Genomic DNA, 21,776 nt, shown 5'->3' with positions numbered 1-21,776 from the left:
TCTGGGGACAGGGAGACAGACAGCTCTGTGGGAACAGGGAGACAGAGAGCTCGCTGGGGACAGGGAGACAGACAGCTCTGTGGGGACAGGGAGACAGACAGCTCTCTGGGGACAGGGAGACAGACAGCTCTGTGGGGACAGGGAGACAGACAGCTCTCTGGGGACAGGGAGACAGACAGCTCACTGGGGACAGGGAGACAAGACAGCTCTCTGGGGACAGGGAGACAGACAGCTCTGTGGGGACAGGGAGACAGACAGCTCTCTGGGGACAGGGAGACAGACAGCTCTCTGGGAACAGGGAGACAGAGAGCTCTCTGGGGACAGGGAGACAGACAGCTCTGTGGGGACAGGGAGACAGACAGCTCTCTGGGGACAGGGAGACAGACAGCTCTGTGGGGACAGGGAGACAGACAGCTCTGTGGGGACAGGGAGACAGACAGCTCACTGGAGACAGGGAGACAGACAGCTCTCTGGGGACAGGGAGACAGACAGCTCTGTGGGGACAGGGAGACAGACAGCTCTCTGGGGACAGGGAGACAGACAGCTCTGTGGGGACAGGGAGACAGACAGCTCTCTGGGGACAGGGAGACAGACAGCTCTGTGGGGACAGGGAGACAGACAGCTCTCTGGGGACAGGGAGACAGACAGCTCTTTGGGAACAGTGAGAGTGTCCACATGTCCACGTGTCCATGTCATCCTGCAGCTTAGAGAACTGGCTCGTCTCTCCGCCCCTCAACTGAACAAAGCTCTCAGAGAGGCCGGCGGGGGTTACATGCCATTTGACGCTCAAAAGCAGTAATGACCGAATAATGGCCCAATCATTCAGCCACAAGACACATCAAGAGGGACCATTTCCCCAAGTGTTCCCTAATTAACCCTGCCTTCACACCCTGTTGGGTCAGGGTTTAATACAGACCATACAGATCTCATGTTGCCTGCCATTGAGGATTAGAACTCTATTAAAAAGCTGCTCAATATACCTTCAAAAATCAACGGGGGGGAATCATGATTATACTGGAAACACTTGATTCTGGGAGTTTTTTCCTCTTCCTTTGGTCTGGTATGAGACTGAGAGGATCCTCAGCAGACAGGATGGGGCAGATTCAGAGAGAGGGGCTCAATTCAGGGCTGTTTGACTAACAGCTGATCATCTGGTTACATATTTACAGCTGATCTGGTTACATATTAACAGCTGATCCTCCTATCCTCCTTAATGGAGGCCGGTGGCTTACTCCCAGAGCACACAGACGAGGAGACAGACAGACGAGGAGACAGACAGACAGACGAGGAGACAGACAGACGAGGAGACAGACAGACGAGGAGACAGACAGACAGACGAGGAGACAGACAGACAGACGAGGAGACAGACAGACAGACGAGGAGACAGACAGACAGACAGACGGAGAGACAGACAAGCCAGATAGTTTGTGAAATGTAGAATCTCCAAGGTACAGTGCCGACACACATTTGAGTCACAGGCTGGTTCTTAGAAAGTGTGACCAGCTTTGAAAGCGGTTAGGCATTTCCAGACTCCCTTCCTGAACCATTACCTCACGCATGCACACACACGCGCGCACACACACACACACCCTTAGGAGAGCTCTCTCCAGGGAGCATCCATGATTCATCTCCTGGTCTGTTTGAGGGTGTTTGGTGAAACCAACTAGATTCCTTCCTTGGAACTTTAAGGGAACAAGTGTGAGCAGGACAGATGATGTGGGCCCCTGGCCGTCCCTGATAGCTGCAGACGCCAGGGGCCTCCACACAGCCTGGCCCAGGACGAGGTGAGGCCGGCAGGAACAGCACCTCTCCCCCTCCCCCAGCACAGGAGAGGGTTCACCTCTCCCCCTCCCCCAGCACAGGAGAGGGTTCATCTGTGGTGCTCTCAGAACATCTAGCTGAGATGACCAAGCGTCTCCTCCTCACAGCAAACAGCACAAAGCAGAGTTTGCACACACAATGATAAAACCTTGTTCTATTGTTAATACAATATCACAGACATTTCCCCTGTTTGATCTGGAGCTCCATAGGGGGGGGGGGGGAGGGGGGGGGGGAGCAGGATGGTAATGACAGCAGGCCATCTGCTCATATTAATCCTTATTGGCTGTGATTCCAGAGAAGGCCCTGCTTCTAAGTCAGGGCAGTCATCACTCATGTTTATTCTCATATATCAATTAGACAGAAATAAGGACAACTGGACCCCTCATTATCAATGTCAACTCCCTCCATCGCAGAGGAGAAATGCATTATGGGAAATATAATACACTTATTAGTAAATTGCAGGTCACACTGTTGGCTGAGCATTAAATTAAACTCAAGTGGATGCACCAGGACCTGACTGCAATGACATTCTCCCCCAGCAGACACCATTTAGTATGCTGCCGCCTCCCTTCCTCTGCCGCCTGCCTGCCTCCTCCCTCCCTCCGTCTGCCTCTGCCTCCTCCTTCCAGCATCCTCCCTCCCTGCCTCTAGCATCAGACCTGCCTCCTCCCTCCCTGCCTCTAGCATCAGACCTGCCTTCTCCCTTCTCATCTGCTCCACATCTATTCAAATCTCCCTTTTACCCTTCCAATCTTTCATATGAACTCTTTCAATTTCCTTTTTCCTGCTCTCTCTCCTCCTTTTGTCTCTCTTCTCCTTCTGCTGGGTTAGGGGTCAGGGTGAGGGTCGTCGGGTCTCACCTCTCTGTGTCTGGGTTAGGGTTAAAGGTCAGGGTGAGGGTCGTCGGGTCTCACCTCTCTGTGTCTGGGTTAGGGTTAAAGGTCAGGGTGAGGGTCGTCGGGTCTCACCTCTCTGCGTCTGGATGCCCAGCAGGTCTGCTTGATCTTCCACACCACGGCCGCCACCAGCAGCAGCGACAGGAAGCAGCTGGGGACACAGGACACATGGGCGTCAGAACTACAGATCCTGGGGACTACAAGTCCCAGCTTTCTTCTTTCACACCAACAGAGAAACCATACACACACCAACACAGCCCCCCCTCTCAGACCCTCCAGGAGGGTTAGGGTTCCAGGAGCCTCCGTGAGGAGCCCACGGCAGAACAGACGGTGTTTGGAGAGATATGTGCTTCTTGGTAAACACATTTCACCCAGTCTAAGAGGAACGCTGCATCTCTGACACGTCTGAAGATAATGCCGGGAGACTTGAATGATTCAATTTTGTTGTGAAGGAACAGAAAGCTTGTGTTAGATGTGATGCTTTCATCCTTGGTATTTGAGGCAGTAAACAGGGCCTGTCTGTGCTGGTCCACCTGCTACTGCAGTTAATAACCCCCCCCCCCATCATGCTGACACACACACACACACACACACACACACACCCCCCTGTAAGGAACGCAGGTCGAGTGAGTCTGTTCATTAGCAGAAATTACACAGATGAAGCTAGTGTTCCTCTGCACCCAGTTAATGAGTCACTTACAAAACCTCCCAGAGCCCACCAGGGGAGCCCCCCAGGGCACCCCCCCCTCCCCCTCTCTCTGAGAGTGAGAGTAGTGTGACTGAATAGAGAAAGGTGACACACCCCCCCTCCCCCCGTCTCCTCTCCCTCTCCATTCCTCCCACCCTCCTCTCCCTCTCCATTCCTCCCACCCTCCTCTCCCTCTCCATTCCTCCCACCCTCCTCTCCATTCCTCCCACCCTCCTCTCCCTCTCCATTCCTCCCACCCTCCTCTCCTCTCCTCCCACCCTCCTCTCCCTCTCCATTCCTCCCACCCTCCTCTCCTCCCACCCTCCTCTCCCTCTCCATTCCTCCCACCCTCCTCTCCCTCTCCATTCCTCCCACCCTCCTCTCCCTCTCCATTCCTCCCACCCTCCTCTCCTCCCACCCTCCTCTCCCTCTCCATTCCTCCTACCCTCCTCTCCCTCTCCATTCCTCCCACCCTCCTCTCCCTCTCCATTCCTCCCACCCTCCTCTCCCTCTCCATTCCTCCTACCCTCCATTCCTCCGCAAGAAGCCACATCTCCCTACAGCAGTCTCCTCCAGCAGTCTGTCTCTCAAAACAGATTCAGACCTCAGTCACATTCCCTCATGTGTGACAACATTTCTGACTAAAACAGATCCAAAATGGCCGTCAGGTAAACATGGACCGGTAGGGAACATTGGGAGCACGTTTTCACAGAGCTCGGAATATCTAACCGGACGACACACTTCGAAAGTAATCGAAAAAATAAATGTGCAGACTGAACGCAGACCACACATGCACGGTTGAAAACGGTTAACCATTTAGAGGGAAGTTGAGAGGGAGGTTTCAAATTCTTGTACTCGCTGTGAAATATTTTTACTGTTTGTTTTTTCTACAGGTACACTCTTGCGGGGAGTTTCATGTTGTTCAATTGTAACTTGTTTAACTGCATGCTCTTATGGTTCTTCCCTTTGCATTTAGCAGACGCTTTTATCCAAAGCGACTTCCAAGAGAGAGCTTTACAAAAGAGCATAGGTCACTGATCATAACAATGAGATAGCCCCAAACATTGCGAGCAGCCAAAACATGAAGCATACATTGTGGAAAACCAAATAAGTGGCATAAATGTAAATGTAGGGAGGGTGTGGTCTGAACGAGGGTCTGGTCTGAATCCTTTGACTCAGAAAAGATTAAATGTTTGGCGGAAACAAAGAAAGTGCTTTAACTTGAAGAAAAAATGAAACCCTTTTCCCTGCAGAGGTAATGGAGTTTCCCTTAGCCTGCATTAAACACCCTGTCATTTCCACTTTTAGAAACAACATTTTCTTAATCAACTGCTCTTTCAGGGCCCAGCAGTGACGGCTGCAACAGGAGCTGGCTCATAATTGGGCAGCATCTCTCTTAATAACAGCCCTGTGGACGAGGCAGACACACCCAGCTGTCAGCCTCTTTCAACATATTTCTCCAACTGGGTTTTTAGAGCAGAATGAAAACCCCCCCCCCACCAGCACCACTGGGCCCTGAGGTACGGAGACGAGCTGGGGGGATGAAGGCCCAGGCTGGAGCGATGATCTTTGGCAGCTGTCCATCACCCAGGCAGCGATAACCCCCCCGCCCGGAGCCTGACTGGAGCTAATGTAGGTGATGTGATGCAGGGGCTGATAGCTGCCTGGCCAGCATGGTTAGCTCATCTGTCTGTCTCTCTATGTCTGTCTCTCTATGTCTGTCTCTCTATGTCTGTCTCTCTATGTCTGTCTCTCTATGTCTGTCTCTCTATGTCTGTCTCTCTATGTCTGTCTCTCTATGTCTGTCTCTCTATGTCTGTCTCTCTATGTCTGTCTCTCTATGTCTGTCTCTCTATGTCTGTCTCTCTATGTCTGTCTCTCTATGTCTGTCACTCTATGTCTGTCACTCTATGTCTGTCACTCTATGTCTGTCACTCTATGTCTGTCTCTCTATGTCTGTCTCTCTATGTCTGTCTCTCTATGTCTGTCTCTCTATGTCTGTCTCTCTATGTCTGTCTCTCTATGTCTGTCTCTCTATGTCTGTCTCTCTGTCTGTCTCTCTATGTCTGTCTCTCTATGTCTGTCTAATGGGGAGCAGGAACTCTTTAGAGACACACACACACCCACATCCAATTCCCTCTAGCCTGAGGGAGAAGGTTTTGGACCTTCAATCCCAAACACTCACCTGAAGAACGTCACGAAGAACTGGACCAGGTCCATGATGCTGTTGTGTTGGGAGAAGGCAATCTGTGGAGGAAGACAAAGAGGATTCATACTGAGCTCATAACTCTAAATCTGACCACCACACCTCCACCACGGCCTCCACCACGGCCTCCACCACGGCCTCCACCACAGCTCCACCACGGCCTCAGACCTCTGGGGGAACTTTCCTGTCTGCACCGTGGCTGCATAGAGCTGGGGGCCAGCTTGCAGGTGATGGAGAGTCATGGTGGAATTTCTAGCCACTGGGAAGTCATTGTGTGTACACAATTGAAATGCCCGTCATAACATCTCGTTCAGGAGGCCCCAACCTCACACCACGGATGCTGTTACTCACTCCTACAGCAACTAAGGAATGCAGCCTTGACTGGGAGGGGAGTGGAGGGGACTGGGAGGGGAGAGGAGGGGACTGGAGGGGAGGGGACTGGGAGGGGAGAGGAGGGGACTGGGAGGGGACTGGAGGGGAGTGGAGGGGACTGGGAGGGGAGAGGAGGGGACTGGGAGGGCACAATGTTCAAACTGTTGCTTGAATTTAGGACAGTATGAGCATGTGTACTCACATTCAGTGTTGAGATAGATTATAAGTATATAAAGGTAGAAAGGACTCCGCCTAACCCCACAACACTAAATCTGTCCTGACATTTCTCCGCTGGTGTCTGTGGCATGGTGGAAGGGTTAAGTTCCTGTGCTCCAGTGTTGTGTTTTTTTTTTTAAACAATGAACTGAATGCAACTTAATGACAAATAATGAATTTGAACGGTGAACACGTTCATATTATCTGAGGTCTAACTAAAACGTTACGGAATGTTTTCCTTCTCCTGAGGAGAGCTGCTGTCTAAAGCGAATGCTTGCACCATGTCGTTGAGACGCAGAGACGCAGACTCAGCGACTACATCTGATCTGATGCACCTTATAATTTTTTGCAGGATTTTTACACACAGTAAACACACACCTTCAAAATATGAAATGAACTGAACTATGAACTAGTTCACAATTTAAATGGTGAACTATGAACGTGAACGATTCATATTTACTTGTATGAACTGAACTTTGAACTAGTTCATGAGAGGTATGAACGTGCACAACACTGCAGTGCTCCATGTTGATAGTTCAATACAGACCGAGGAGCTGATTGGTCCTCTAAAGGTCATCAACGTGGATCTGCAGAGAAGCAGCTGAAACAGCTCCAGGCTGTGTGACGTGGAGCGAGTACAAGTCATGCCTCTACGCATGACAACTGTCCGACATTAGAAAGACTGCTGTTTGCACGTCAGCTCAGACAGTGTTTCCTGTCAGCAGGAAGCTGTCTGAAACCGTCCCCGGCGCTGACAGATCTAAAGACACTAAAAAGCCATTGAGCCCAGAAAACCCCCCACTTGTTTTCACAATGTGACTCATTCGTTTCAGAAATGACTAGAAAACTATGTGTTTTAGGGACAGGAGGGGGGGGGGGGGTGAGGTGTGGGTGGTGACTGGAGGGGGGGGGGGTGAGGTGTGGGTGGTGACTGGAGGGGGGGGGGGTGAGGTGTGGGTGGTGACTGGAGGGGGGGGGGTGAGGTGTGGGTGGTGACTGGAGGGGGGGGGGTGAGGTGTGGGTGGTGACTGGAGGGGGGGGGGGTGAGGTGTGGGTGGTGACTGGAGGGGGGGGGGTGAGGTGTGGGTGGTGACTGGAGGGGGGGGGGTGAGGTGTGGGTGGTGACTGGAGGGGGGGGGGGTGAGGTGTGGGTGGTGACTGGGTCGGTCTGTGTCTTCAGGTGTGAAGCCCTCTGTGACTACCTCTGTGAGGCGTACACAAATAATCTTTTGTTTGATTTTATCATCGCAAACCTGTTCCAAGTAGCTCGTTGAATCACAGACCAAACCTCATTAAGAGCACAACAGCAGCAGCTGATCAGCTGTGAAGGTGTGTCGGTAACGAGCCGCACGCCCTCACACAGAACCATCTGCTGCGCTCCCTCCAGGTTAGACCGGGTCAAACCAATACATCTGGGGCCAGTTCATTTCAATTCCTCTGATTCAAGGAGAAATACAGCTGATGGAAAAGTACCCACTCTATCTGAAAAGGACTGTCTCAATTAAACCTATTGAATTTCCAGTGATTTTTGGAAATTGAATGGAATTGCCCCAAAACTGTAGATCAACATGAAGAATGGGATAGCTGGTACAGAATAACAGCCAGACAATCATCTGAAGGAAGACAGGGGAAGGGTAGAGGAGAGGGGGATCAGAGGAGAACAGAGAGGGGGGGACCCTACATGTATCAGTGCAGAGCGGTGAAGCTCTGGACGATCAGGTGTCCGCGTGCCTGCAGGGACAGCTCTTCCCCTCTCCTGTTTCGGATGTTTCTAGAAGCTGCAGGCTCCCTACACCCTCGTCTCATGTGACCCTCCATCCGGCCCCTCCCTCCCTCCCTCCCTCTGCGTCCTGCTCAGAGCGGCTCGGACAGAGACAGACAAGCCCTTAACCGGAGACATTACATTTAAGGACTCCTCCCCCACGGTCACCAAGAGACTGGTGCAGTGTGGGTAATCTGACAGAAGGGCGGCTGTAGGCCGCCCTGAGGAGATGGAATGACCTCAGACACCATCCTGCCCTGGGATGCTCATCTAACACGCCATGGAAAGGATGGAAAAAGCAAATATAAAAATCAATATCAGCATCTCCGCCCCGCTCTGCAGGAACACTGTCCTCAATCACAGCTGAGATCTTCAGTCTGGAGCGCAGGACCCTCCATCCACACCCTGGCAGCTCTACCCTTCCCCTGCAGGGCCCTCCATCCACACCCTGGCAGCTCTACCCTTCCCCTGCAGGGCCCTCCATCCACACCCTGGCAGCTCTACCCTTCCCCTGCAGGGCCCTCCATCCACACCCTGGCAGCTCTACCCTTCCCCTGCAGGGCCCTCCATCCACACCCTGGCAGCTCTACCCTTCCCCTGCAGGGCCCTCCATCCACACCCTGGCAGCTCTACCCTTCCCCTGCAGGGCCCTCCATCCACACCCTGGCAGCTCTACCCTTCCCCTGCAGGGCCCTCCATCCACACCCCATCCGGCCGCCTGCACACTGCCTGACACACTGCTTCTGCTGCCCCTGCCGGGAGGGCAGAGGTCAGAGGTCACTCTGACGACACAACACTCTCCTCCTGGCTCTCCATGAGCCGTGGCTAGAGCTCAGCAGGACATCTGACTGGGAATGTCCTGGGTTCAAATCCCCCCTTTGCCTTCTGGATAAAAGTGTTGTCTTAATGAACACATGAATATAATTGTTAGTCCATTAACCCCTGACACAAATGCACCTCCCTGTAATCCAGATCAGGGCAGGGCGTTGACATGACAACGCTGGGAGCACAGGCAGAGTGGAACAAGGATCGACCTTTGACCTCTGCCTGTTTCCTCCACTACAGCACCTGCAGCTCACCCTAGCAGCAGTAAACTAATATCATACATATACACTAATATTATACATATACACTAATATTATACATATACACTAATATTATACATATACACTAATATTATACATATACACTAATATTATACATATACACTAATATCATACATATACACTAATATCATACATATACACTAATATCATACATATACACTAATATCATACATATAAACAAATGTTCCTTTTTTTGAGAGAACTAGTGTTGTGGAAAAGTTCCATAAAACCTTTAAAGTGAAATTACTTTCCACACCTAGCAAAGAAGAAATCTCAGTCAGCAACTCTGTGTGTGTGAGCTGTGAAGTAACCGTGTGTGTGTCTGTGAGCAGTGTCTGTGAGCAGTGTGTGTGTGCAGCCTGTCGATATCAATCATGTCTCAGACAGCCGTCTCACTGCGAGGGCTCCACATCTCACATGAGACTGCTGCCTCACATGAGACTGCTGCCTCACATGAGACTGTTGCCTCACATGAGACTGCTGCCTCACATGAGACTGCTGCCTCACATGAGACTGCTGCCTCACATGAGACTGCTGCCTCACATGAGAATGCTGCCTCCATGTTTCTCCTCAGATCAGATCCATCTCTGCCCTCCTGCCACCCTCCCAGTCCACCAGGACATCCATCACCACAGAGCTTCTGCAATGTTATGGATCATAAGACTTAAGGTCTTTGCACACTGAGTGCGCATACATTGTATGCGTTTTTTCGTAAACGTCAGCCTCAAAATGCTGCCTATGGAAGCGAAAAACGCAGAAAATCGAACGAAAGTTTCGGAGGCAGTGTGTAAGCGTGATTGACATAACGTGAGGTTGTATTTTTTTTTTTACGTGCGAACATTTCGGACACGGATTTCGGACTCATTGTGCATAGGCCTTAAACCAGGAATATTTTGTGGAAGTGTTTCATCGTTGTTTCAGCACAAATCTAAATAATGTCTCTGGGCTGGGGAGGGTCATTAAGTGTTGTCATGGTGATGTATGTCAGGCTGTCTGATGAGCACAGAGCAGGAAACTGTTCAATAAGGCTTCGCTCTCTCATGTCAAACCCAGCTGTGCCCTCAGCACAGTAACTCTCATTCTGGAGTTCCTCCAAGTAACCATGTTAGATCTAAGTTTAGCAGCAACAATCTTTTAGTATTTACATTTTTGACCAGATTAGGGTCATGGTCCAGTTCAGAGTTACACACACACACAAACACAGAAGTGTACCTGTATTTTAATGGGCCAGGAGAAGTTGCTGACATACACGTAGAAGGTGATGTTGGGGTTGCTCCTGAAGGTGAACTTCTCACAGGAGAAGCTGTCTCGGTACTCCTTGATGTTGGTTTTGGAGACGATGGGTACCTCCTCTCCAGACACTGTCCCAGCTACAGAGGAACACAGCAGGAACACAGCAGCCCTCAGTAGCCTCACACACCTCAGGACACACACACACATACACCTCACACACACACACCTTAAAGCAGCTATCAGGTAAACACCTCCACGGACTGAAGCATATCGACTGTTTTATTTATATTGTTGAGCTTATTGTTGAGTATTGTCTCAACCACAACAAGTCTAACCCAACCACAGGTACCTAGCCCGTCCACCCCTCCCCCCTCTGAGGTAGGCTGCAGTCCAGAGTCAGATGTTAGCACCCATGGGGAAGTATAGTGACAACTCAGAAAGCTCACATGGTTACTATTGATTGCAAGTGGTTTGAGAAATACAAAGAGATTCTGAAAGATGTTTAACGAACACGGACTCTTCCTCAAGCACAACTTCTGAAACACCCATTTGAGATACTGCAAGTATAGCACTCAATCAATGGTTTTCTTTAAATATTTCTTTTTTTTTTTTCCTTGAAACACTTCAATAACTTCACAAAGACGTCACATTGTCCATCTATCTTGAAGCCGTTTGAATTCCTCAGCCATTGAGCTGGTATGAAACATCACCATTCAGAGCCATCGCTCTGAAACAAAAGAGTTCAGATGACAGCTGGAGCAGCACGTTTATCTTAATTGAAATCACACCGCCGAAGACACATCAGCCCCACAATTCAGAGGCTGTTGTCTTGGCGATTGTGAGGGGTACCTATTCTCCGAGGCGAGAGTATCTCTGAAGGAGGGGGAACCAGCTCCAAATATTAATGACAGCGTTGAGAGAAGGTTGAGGTGGAGGAGGGAGCGAGGGAGGTTAACCCGCTTAAGAGGAGGGAAAATGTCACTGTCACAAAGACAGAGACAGAGAGAGATGGGAGGGAGAGAGACAGAGAGAGAGAGACAGAGAGAGATGGGAGGGAGAGAGACAGAGAGAGACAGAGAGAGAGACAGAGGGAGAGACAGATAGAGATGGGAGGGAGAGAGACAGAGAGAGAGACAGAGGGAGAGACAGAGAGAGATGGGAGGGAGAGAGACAGAGAGAGAGACAGACGGAGAGACAGAGAGAGATGGGAGGGAGAGAGACAGAGAGAGAGACAGAGAGAGATGGGAGGGAGAGAGACAGCGAGAGAAACAGAGGGAGAGACAGAGAGAGATGGGGGGAGAGAAAGATGAGAGAGATAGTGGGGTTGAGAAGAAGGAGAGAGAGAGATGGGGGAAAGAAGAAGAGAGACAAAAGGAGGACAGAGAGCAGGAGGAGAGAGAGAGCGAGAGCGAGAGAAGGACAGGTGACTGCAGAACATCTCACCGTCCTGGTTCCCACCTCTGCAGCCCGCGCACACACGCGCGCACACACACACGTTACCTGTGGATCCCACAGACCAGGTGATGTTGAGGTTGAAGTTGTTGGATGCATTGATGGACATGTCCAGGTTCTTGTTGGTCTACAAGACAAAGGTCAAACACACATCAGCACCAGACAGCGACCCTGAAGAACCAGACCTGTCAGCAGCACTCCCTCCCTCGCTGCCCCGCTCCGGGATTCGAACCAGGGTCCTCTGACTGTCAGCAGCACTCCCTCCCTCACTGACCCGCTCCGGGATTCGAACCAGGGTCCTCTGACTGTCAGCAGCACTCCCTCCCTCACTGCCCTGCTCCGGGATTCGAACCAGGGTCCTCTGACTGACTCACACAAAAGCCACCTCTCTCAAACAGCCCTTCAGTCAGCCAGCAAGATGAGACACGTCCCAGTCAAGTTGGTCTCACCTGTTCAGGCGTGGCCATGAAGTTGATGGCTGTGTAGTGGTGGTCATCCTCCTGCAGCAAGCTGAAGGTGAACTGGTAGTCTATTAGCAGGTTGTCTGTTCAGGAGAGAGGACAGGTAAACTGGTATTGTACCTCTACCTACCCCAGCCTACTGCCCATGTGTGTGTGTGTGTGTACAGGCGCTAGAAGATACTCACAGTAACAGGTTCCTCTCAGGGGGTTGCCAAGGTAACGGTTCTCTGAGTCACAACTGCAATAAAGAGACAGAGAGAAGAGAGAGAGGAGAAGGAGAGAAGAGGAGATCACAGCAGAGTAGAGAAAGAGAAGAGAGGGAGGAGGAGAGAGGGAGGAGAGGAGAGAGGGAGGAGGTGATTGAGAGCATGGACAGATAACAGACATGTTCCTACCAGGGTCTCAGACAGAGAGAAGAGGAGGGCTTATCTCCTACTTAACCCAGCATGACCATCCAACAACACAGTCTCTCAGCGTGAGAAATACAAGGTGTTGCGTGAAAGATTGAAATGGTTGAAATGCGTGAGTCTCACGGCGAACGTGAGAATGTAATCTTTACGTTCTAAACTTGAATGCAGATTTGAGATGGTTAATATTAGTCACTCCTCGTCACAGCACTGTGTTGCTACGAGACAGGGAGCTAACTAAAGATAAATAAATCTATAAAAAACATTTTAGTTGTGGCGCTCCTTAATATTTGATGGGTGCTCCTTAATATTTTTTGGAGCTCCTAACTTTTTGAAGCTCCTTCCATGTGTGTCATGTGACAGGTGTCATGTGACAGGTGTCATGTGACAGGTGTCATAGCTTCCCTCGTCAGCGTCATTTCCTGTCTCTCTCACCCTCTCTGGGATTCTAACCAAGGTCCTCTGACCACCAGAGAGAGAGATAGCTCTGTGATGTTTGCATCACCTCGCAGGTGGGCGGGGTTTACACTGACTCAACTCAGTTACACTTCCTGTGTGTGTGACTGCATCACGGCTCAAACTGTTGAGCAAGCTCTTAAATACTCTGTGTGTGATCATGTGCATAAGTGTGTGTGTGTTTGTGTGAGAAAGGGAGGGTGTGTGTGTGTGTATGAGCATGTGTGAGCAGGGGGACATGTGACATTGGGACGTGGTGTCCTGTTCCTGCGTCTGACAGAAGACGTCCCTTGGTGTCGTCAGCCGATCAGCACTCTGCTACTCACCCTGTCTCTCTCTCTCATAACCTCCCCTCAATAAGCTGCTCTCTCACGCAGACACACACACACTATAGACACACCTACTGCACGCACGCACACACACACACCTACTGCATGCACACACCTACTGCACGCAGTACATCACACACTCTACTCCGCAATATCGTAATGTAATCTACACTAAGAGCAGACCTTCATGCCAATACAGGCACGCTTGTGGACACACACACACACACTCTGCTGCATCTTAATGTAATCTGACACACACACATCCCCTCACATGTAGTACTGTGAACATGACGTGTGCTCCGGTAAAGATAATAGCACTTTCAGCCAAGCAGCAGTAAACCAGCTCTGTAGGGAACAACAGGCTGAGCTGGGCCGGGCTAACATGCCTCCTCAGAACCTCTTCACAACCGGGTCAGAACCTCTTCACAACCGGGTCAGAACCGGGTCAGAACCGGGTCAGAACCTCCTCAGAACCTCCTCAGAACCTGCTCTGTAGCTCAGTCCAGCAGCAGGTCAGTCCAGCAGCAGCAGGTCAGTATGTATGTCGTGCTCAAAGCCACGTATCAGAGAGCTCCGAGGCAGACTTATTCTGACTCATTATTGAGCCCATTATTTTGCTGCTTTAATGGGGTGTGTGTATGTCTTTGTGTGTGTGTGTGTTCAGTAGGATGAGGGAAGATTCGCACCACTACAAGGTTCTTCAGCTACATCATCACTGGAAATATTTTTTTTGCAGACACCACAGCCAATGAAACGTCAGGGTTTGGTGACATGGTCTAATAGATGGACATCTGCTCTCTCTACACAATGACAGACACACACACTATCACACACAAACACTTGTAACACAAAGACCTTTAGTCATCACCCTACATCACTGCAGGAAATGCAGAACACAAATACAGTACATACAGTACACACAGTACACACAGTACATACAGTACATACAGTACATACAGTACACACAAGGCCCAGAATCCCTCCTAACCCTCTGCATAGTGTGGAACACATTTGGGGATTCATCACACTATCCCTTCAGAAGTGTGTGTGTGTGTGTATGTCATGGTGTGTGTGTGTAATGGTGTGTGTGTGTAAGTGTGTAATGGTGTTAGGTGTAATGGTGTGTGTGTGTGTGTGTGTGACCTGTGCCTCCAGCACCATTAGGGGTATTAGAGAGTGAGGAGTGTGGTGCTTGCAGGGAGGAGCTGTACCAAAACAGCTGAGTGTGCAGCAGGAGGACAAGCCTGCTAACCTCCACACTCTCTTTACACTGATGCAGGGTGATGAGAGTAGCTAACCTCCACACTCTGTTTACACTGATGCAGGGTGATGAGAGTAGTAGTGTATAATACTCACAGCTGGCAGTGGTCTCCTTTGATGCCCTTGGTGGTGCAGAAGCACTTCCCAGTCTGAACCTGGCACACGCCGGCATGGCCATTACACTTACAGGCTGAGGAACACACAGTCACAACACAGTCAGAACACACAGTCACAACACACAGTCACAACACAGTCACAACACACAGTCACAACACACAGTCACAACACACAGTCACAACACACAGTCACAACACACAGTCACAACACACAGTCACAACACAGTCAGAACACACTGTCACAACACACAGTCACAACACACAGTCACAACACACAGTCACAACACAGTCACAACACACAGTCACAACACAGTCACAACACACAGTCACAACACACAGTCACAACACACAGTCACAACACAGTCACAACTGATACTGAAATGGGGGAGGGGGGGTTAAGAGAGAGAGATCAGCAGTGAAGTTTGAGATCATGAGACATACAGACCTTTTATCCTCTCTCTCCACCTCTCCTCTCCCTCAAAACCTATCCTCTCCCTCCCTTCTCTGGTTTCCGTTTTTAAAGAGCTGTCCTGCTTGACGTCTGGGAGTGGACGACTGCCCAGGGCCAAGCAGGTAAACATCACCTGGCCAGTATTACCAGGTGATGTGAACGGGCCTTCAACAATCAAGATCATAGAGGCCTTTACACTGAAGTCCTCCTGACCCCACCTCTTGACCCCATCACCTGACCCCATCACCTGACCCCATCACCTGACCCCATCACCTGACCCCACCTCCTGACCCCACCTCCTGACCCCACCACCTAACCCCATCACCTGACCCCACCACCTAACCCCATCACCTGACCCCACCTCCTGACCCCACCACCTGACCCCACCACCTGACCCCATCACTTAACCCTAACCAAACAGGTTTATCTATGAACATGAGACTGTCATCTGCTTACTGAAGAACAACGCTAGCAGATAAACAGCAGGACACCTGGAACACAGAACCACGCCTGGATAACACAGCTTCTAACCCTAACCCTGGGCAACACAGCTTCTAACCCTAACCCTGGGTAACACGGCTTCTAACCCTAACCCTGGGTAACACAGCTTCTAACCCTAACCCTGGGTAACACTAGCCTGGCTCTGTCCTCCTACGTACTTCCGCTCAATTTTGATTTTGCTTCTGTACTAGGTCTGACCATTCGGTACGCAAGTCAGATTTTTCAGGTTGATTGTCAACGGGCCAATCAGCGAACAGAGGGAGTGGCTGAGAACGATGACGTTGAAGTCGTGCGCTAGTTTGTGTTGTAGTTCCGTAATGGCGGCAGAGAAAGATGCGAGTGAAGCCATTCGGTCCGTTGTGGCAACACTGCCGAATATCTATAAACTAAAGCCAGAGCAAGGACAATCCTTGCTGAGTTTTGTTGGTGGCCATGATGTTGTGGCCCTCCTCTCCACGGGGTTCGGGAACAGTTTGATTTTCCAGCTACGGCAGATAGCTCTGTTACAGTAGTGGTGAAGGAATTGGCAAACGCTAGCGATTGGTTATGGCAGATCAGAGTGGCTCTGGGCAGATCCAATAGTTTTAAACTTCAACAGAGTACCCGCCTACAAAGAAGTCAACGCTTGTCAATGGAGCGAGGCCAGACTCTCTGTACAAATGAAATGTACAGAGAGTCTGGTTAGGACCAGGCTAGGGTAACACAGCTTCTTACCCTAACCCTGGGTAACACAGCTTCTAACCCTAACCCTGGGTAACACAGCTTCTAACCCTAACCCTGGGTAACACAGCTTCTAACCCTAACCCTGGGTAACACAGCTTCTAAACCTAACCCTGGGTAACAAAGCTTCTAACCCTAACCCTGGGTAACAAAGCTTCTAACCCTAACCCTGGGTAACACAGCTTCTAACCCTAACCCTGGGTAAAAAAGCTTCTAACCCTAACCCTGGGTAACACAGCTTCTAACCCTAACCCTGGGTAACACAGCTTCTAATCCTAACCCTGGGTAACACAGCTTCTAACCCTAACCCTGGGTAACACAGCTTCTAACCCTAACCCTGGGTAACAAAGCTTCTAACCCTAACCCTGGGTAACACGGCTTGTAACCCTAACCCTGGGTAACACGGCTTGTAACCCTAACCCTGGATAACACGGCTTGTAACCCTAACCCAGGGTAACACAGCTTCTAACCCTGGATAACACAGACCGCTTTGAGTCTGACCACTGAAAGGCTGTTAGAAGGATTACCTTGAGCATACACCTGGACACACTCACACAGCCAGGCTCGCTTTACAGGGAAGAGGCATGAGCTCACCCCACTTACCTCCAAGCCCAACCTAATCACACACAAAGACAGGGACAGGGAGGGAGGGCATTTGTTTGCCTTCCTTTGTGTGCTGGCATGTTTAAGTGTGTGTGTGAGTGTGTGAGAGAGAGAGACAGGGAAAGTGTGTGTGTTTGAGTGGGAGAGAGCGAGGGAGAGTGTGTGTGAGAGAAAGAGAAAGAGAGGGACAGGGAGAGAGTGTGTGTGTGTGTGTGTGTGTACGTGGGTGTGTGTTTGTGTGTGTGTGAATACAAGTTGCACCTACAGCAGAGGTAGGAGAGACAGCACTCAAGAACCCAGCAGACCTGGGCCTCAAACAGATACCTCAGGACCTCTACCATGTCTACAGGACCTCTACCATGTCTACAGGATCTCTACCATGTCTACAGGACCTCTACCATGTCTACAGGACCTCTACCATGTCTACAGGACCTCTACCATGTCTACAGGATCTCTACCATGTCTACAGGACCTCTACCATGTCTACAGGACCTCTACCATGTCTACAGGACCTCTACCATGTCTACAGGACCTCTACAATGTCTACAGGATGTCTACCATGTCTACAGGACCTCTACCATGTCTACAGGACCTCTACCATGTCTACAGGACCTCTACCATGTCTACAGGACCTCTACCATGTCTGCAGGACCTCTACCATGTCTGCAGAATCTCTACCATGTCTACAGGACCTCTACCATGTCTACAGGACCTCTACCATGTCTACAGGATCTCTACCATGTCTACAGGACCTCTACCATGTCTACAGGACCTCTACCATGTCTACAGGACCTCTACCATGTCTACAGGATCTCTACCATGTCTACAGGACCTCTACCATGTCTACAGGATGTCTACCATGTCTACAGGATGTCTACCATGTCTACAGGATCTCTACCATGTCTACAGGATCTCTACCATGTCTACAGGATGTCTACCATGTCTACAGGATCTCTACCATGTCTACAGGATGTCTACCATGTCTACAGGATCTCTACCATGTCTACGGGATCTCTACCATGTCTACGGGATCTCTACCATGTCTACAGGATCTCTACCATGTCTACAGGATCTCTACCATGTCTACAGGATCTCTACCATGTCTACAGGATGTCTACCAACAGACAACACTGCCCCCTGCTGGCAGTCAGAACCACAGCAGTGAGACTCCATCATGTGGCCCCCCTTCCTGCAGCAGCTACCACTCTGCCTTACTCACCTTGACACTTCCCCCCGTTGGTGGGATCTCCATGGTAACCGGGCATGCAGGTCTGGCAGTGTTGCCCGGTGGTGAGGTTACGGCACTGCTCACACACGCTGCCGTTCACACAGGAGCTGTGTCCGTTACATTGGCACGCTGGGGAGAGAGACCACACATTACACTGGCACACTGGGGAGAGAGACCACACGTTACACTGGCACGCTGGGGAGAGAGACCACACATTACACTGGCACGCTGGGGAGAGAGACCACACGTTACACTGGCACACTGGGGAGAGAGACCACACGTTACACTGGGGAGAGAGACCACACGTTACACTGGCACGCTGGGGAGAGAGACCACACGTTACACTGGGGAGAGAGACCACACGTTACACTGGCACGCTGGGGAGAGAGACCACACGTTACACTGGCACGCTGGGGAGAGAGACCACACGTTACACTGGCACGCTGGGGAGAGAGACCACACATTACACTGGGGAGAGAGACCACACGTTACACTGGCACGCTGGGGAGAGAGACCACACGTTACACTGGCACACTGGGGAGAGAGACCACACGTTACACTGGCACGCTGGGGAGAGAGACCACACATTACACTGGGAGAGAGAGACCACACGTTACACTGGCACGCTGGGGAGAGAGACCACAAATTACACTGGGAGAGAGAGACCACACGTTACACTGGCACGCTGGGGAGAGAGACCACACATTACACTGGGAGAGAGAGACCACACGTTACACTGGCACGCTGGGGAGAGAGACCACACATTACACTGGCACGCTGGGGAGAGAGACCACACATTACACTGGGAGAGAGAGACCACACGTTACACTGGCACGCTGGGGAGAGAGACCACACGTTACACTGGCACGCTGGGGAGAGAGACCACACATTACACTGGCACGCTGGGGAGAGAGACCACACGTTACACTGGCACGCTGGGGAGAGAGACCACACGTTACACTGGCACGCTGGGGAGAGAGACCACACATTACACTGGGAGAGAGAGACCACACGTTACACTGGCACGCTGGGGAGAGAGACCACACATTACACTGGCACACTGGGGAGAGAGACCACACATTACACTGGGAGAGAGAGACCACACATTACACTGGCACGCTGGGGAGAGAGACCACACGTTACACTTGCACACTGGGGGAGAGAGACCACACGTTACACTTGCACACTGGGGGAGAGAGACCACACGTTACACTGGGGGAGAGAGACCACGTCAGAACAACACGCTACCTTGTATGTGGTGAGTTAGTGGGAAGGAAATTCAAGTGACCTCCACATTAGACCTAACTCAACTAACATGGCGTCTGGCTAGGCTAACATGGCGTCTGGCTAGGCTAACATGGCGTCTGGCTAGGCTAACATGGCGTCTGGCTAGGCTAACATGGCGTCTGGCTAGGCTAACATGGCGTCTGGCTAGGCTAACATGGCGTCTGGCTAGGCTAACATGGCGTCTGGCTAGGCTAACATGGCGTCTGGCTAGGCTAACATGGCGTCTGGCTAGGCTAACATGGCGTCTGGCTAGGGGCGCGTCCATACTAGGATGTGTGTGTAGCAGAGTTTACATGAGAACCACGGTCCTGGAGGTTACTGGAAGGGGGGGGGGGCTTCAGTCTTACATTACTGACTGTTGGGATTCCTGAACCCTGCATCCCACACCAGACCAGGTTTCACTCAATATGAAACATGAGGAACTGTGTGAGTGTGTGTCAAGGCCAGGAAGGGTCGACTTACACCCCAGGAGTAGGCCTTCATGCTCTGCTGTGTGTGTGTGTGTGTGTGTATGTGTCTGTGTGGGGATGTTCTCACCAGGGCAGTGGATGAAAGCCCACTCGTAGCCCTTATCCTTGGGGCACAAGCCTGGCTCCAGGGTCCTGTCCTGGGAGGTGGGCTGGGTCTGGCTTGGGCCCTTCATGGGCCCTCGGTAGGAGCCCTCCACACACTGGCCTCTCCCCGTGCTGCTGGGGTCCTCACACCAGCCACACTCTGGCTGCTCCATACAACCCACACACGTACGCAGCCCCGAGCAGTTCTGGGCTGGAACACAGGAACACACTCAGAACACAGGAACACACTCAGAACACAGGAACACACTCAGAACACAGGAACACACTCAGAACACAGGAACACACTCAGAACACAGGAACACACTCAGAACACAGGAACACACTCAGACCACAGGAACACACTCAGAACACAGGAACACACTCTGAACACAGGAACACACTCAGAACACAGGAACACACTCAGACCACAGGAACACACTCAGAACACAGGAACACACTCAGACCACAGGAACACACTCAGAACACAGGAACACACTCAGACCACAGGAACACACTCAGAACACAGGAACACACTCAGAACACAGGAACACACTCAGAACACAGGAACACACTCAGACCACAGGAACACACTCAGAACACAGGAACACACTCAGACCACAGGAACACACTCTGAACACAGGAACACACTCAGAACACAGGAACACACTCAGAACACAGGAACACACTCAGAACACAGGAACACACTCAGAACACAGGAACACACTCAGAGCACAGGAACACACTCAGAACACAGGAACACACTCAGAACACAGGAACACACTCAGAACACAGGAACACACTCAGAACACAGGAACACACTCAGACCACAGGAACACACTCAGACCACAGGAACACACTCTGAACACAGGAACACACTCAGACCACAGGAACACACTCGGAACACAGGAACACACTCGGAACACAGGAACACACTCAGAACACAGGAACACACTCAGAACACAGGAACACACTCAGAGCACAGGAACACACTCAGAACACAGGAACACACTCAGAACACAGGAACACACTCTGAACACAGGAACACACTCAGAACACAGGAACACACTCAGACCACAAGAACACACTCAGAACACAGGTAGAGAAGCTCAGAATACCACAGATATAATAACAAAACTAGGAGAAAGTGTTGAGCAATCACATCGCCAAATGTCAAGCCCATCTAGTTATCGGTCTGGATTGAGCGCTAGCCCTGAGAAATGCCACAACAATTTCACAGAGACAAACACCAAACCCTGTCTCTGCTGTTAGCCACACAAAACATCCTCTTAATGGAGGTGAAACCATGACAACCAACAGCAGCAGCGCCTCGCATGATACTTTTCCTTCTGAAGACAGGAAACGTGTGAACATGGTATTCAGGATTATCTTTCAGTTGCTCATTCTGAAGATCAGAATGAGCAACTGGGATTAGAGGGCCAACATGGTGAGGATTCATTATGAGTTAGCCTCTTTTACCAAGATCATATTTCATGCTTCCTGTGGAGCTACAACTGATTAATTTCACTGTCAAGTGCGTGTCCCCACACACACACACACACACACATCGTACAGGAAAACATTGCTCTGCTCTGAAAGCAGAATGACAGCCGCCTTGCATGGCTTCACAGCAGCGAAGTGCAGAGGGGCTTCA

The 21,776-nt window shown here is 50.9% G+C and overlaps 1 protein-coding gene across 2 annotated transcripts in view; it reads right to left on the bottom strand.

The window, feature by feature from the left end:
- atrnl1b (attractin-like 1b) overlaps positions 1-21,776 on the bottom strand; it is a 58,168-nt gene that overhangs the window by 17,815 nt on the left and 18,577 nt on the right. For both annotated transcript variants that reach the window (XM_062474466.1, XM_062474465.1), the window contains exons 18-26: positions 20,109-20,336; positions 18,276-18,413; positions 14,762-14,855; positions 12,399-12,451; positions 12,202-12,296; positions 11,801-11,879; positions 10,280-10,437; positions 5,591-5,652; positions 2,790-2,868 (exon numbers count right to left, since the gene is read on the bottom strand). In XM_062474466.1, coding sequence (XP_062330450.1) covers positions 2,790-2,868; positions 5,591-5,652; positions 10,280-10,437; positions 11,801-11,879; positions 12,202-12,296; positions 12,399-12,451; positions 14,762-14,855; positions 18,276-18,413; positions 20,109-20,336 — 986 coding nt within the window. The remainder of the gene's footprint in view (positions 1-2,789; positions 2,869-5,590; positions 5,653-10,279; positions 10,438-11,800; positions 11,880-12,201; positions 12,297-12,398; positions 12,452-14,761; positions 14,856-18,275; positions 18,414-20,108; positions 20,337-21,776) is intronic.

The sequence above is a fragment of the Osmerus eperlanus genome, chromosome 12, assembly GCF_963692335.1.
Source record: "Osmerus eperlanus chromosome 12, fOsmEpe2.1, whole genome shotgun sequence".
NCBI lineage: Eukaryota > Metazoa > Chordata > Actinopteri > Osmeriformes > Osmeridae > Osmerus > Osmerus eperlanus.
The sequence above is the reverse complement of the archived record's forward strand: the minus strand, read 5'-3'. Positions and strand labels throughout refer to the sequence as shown.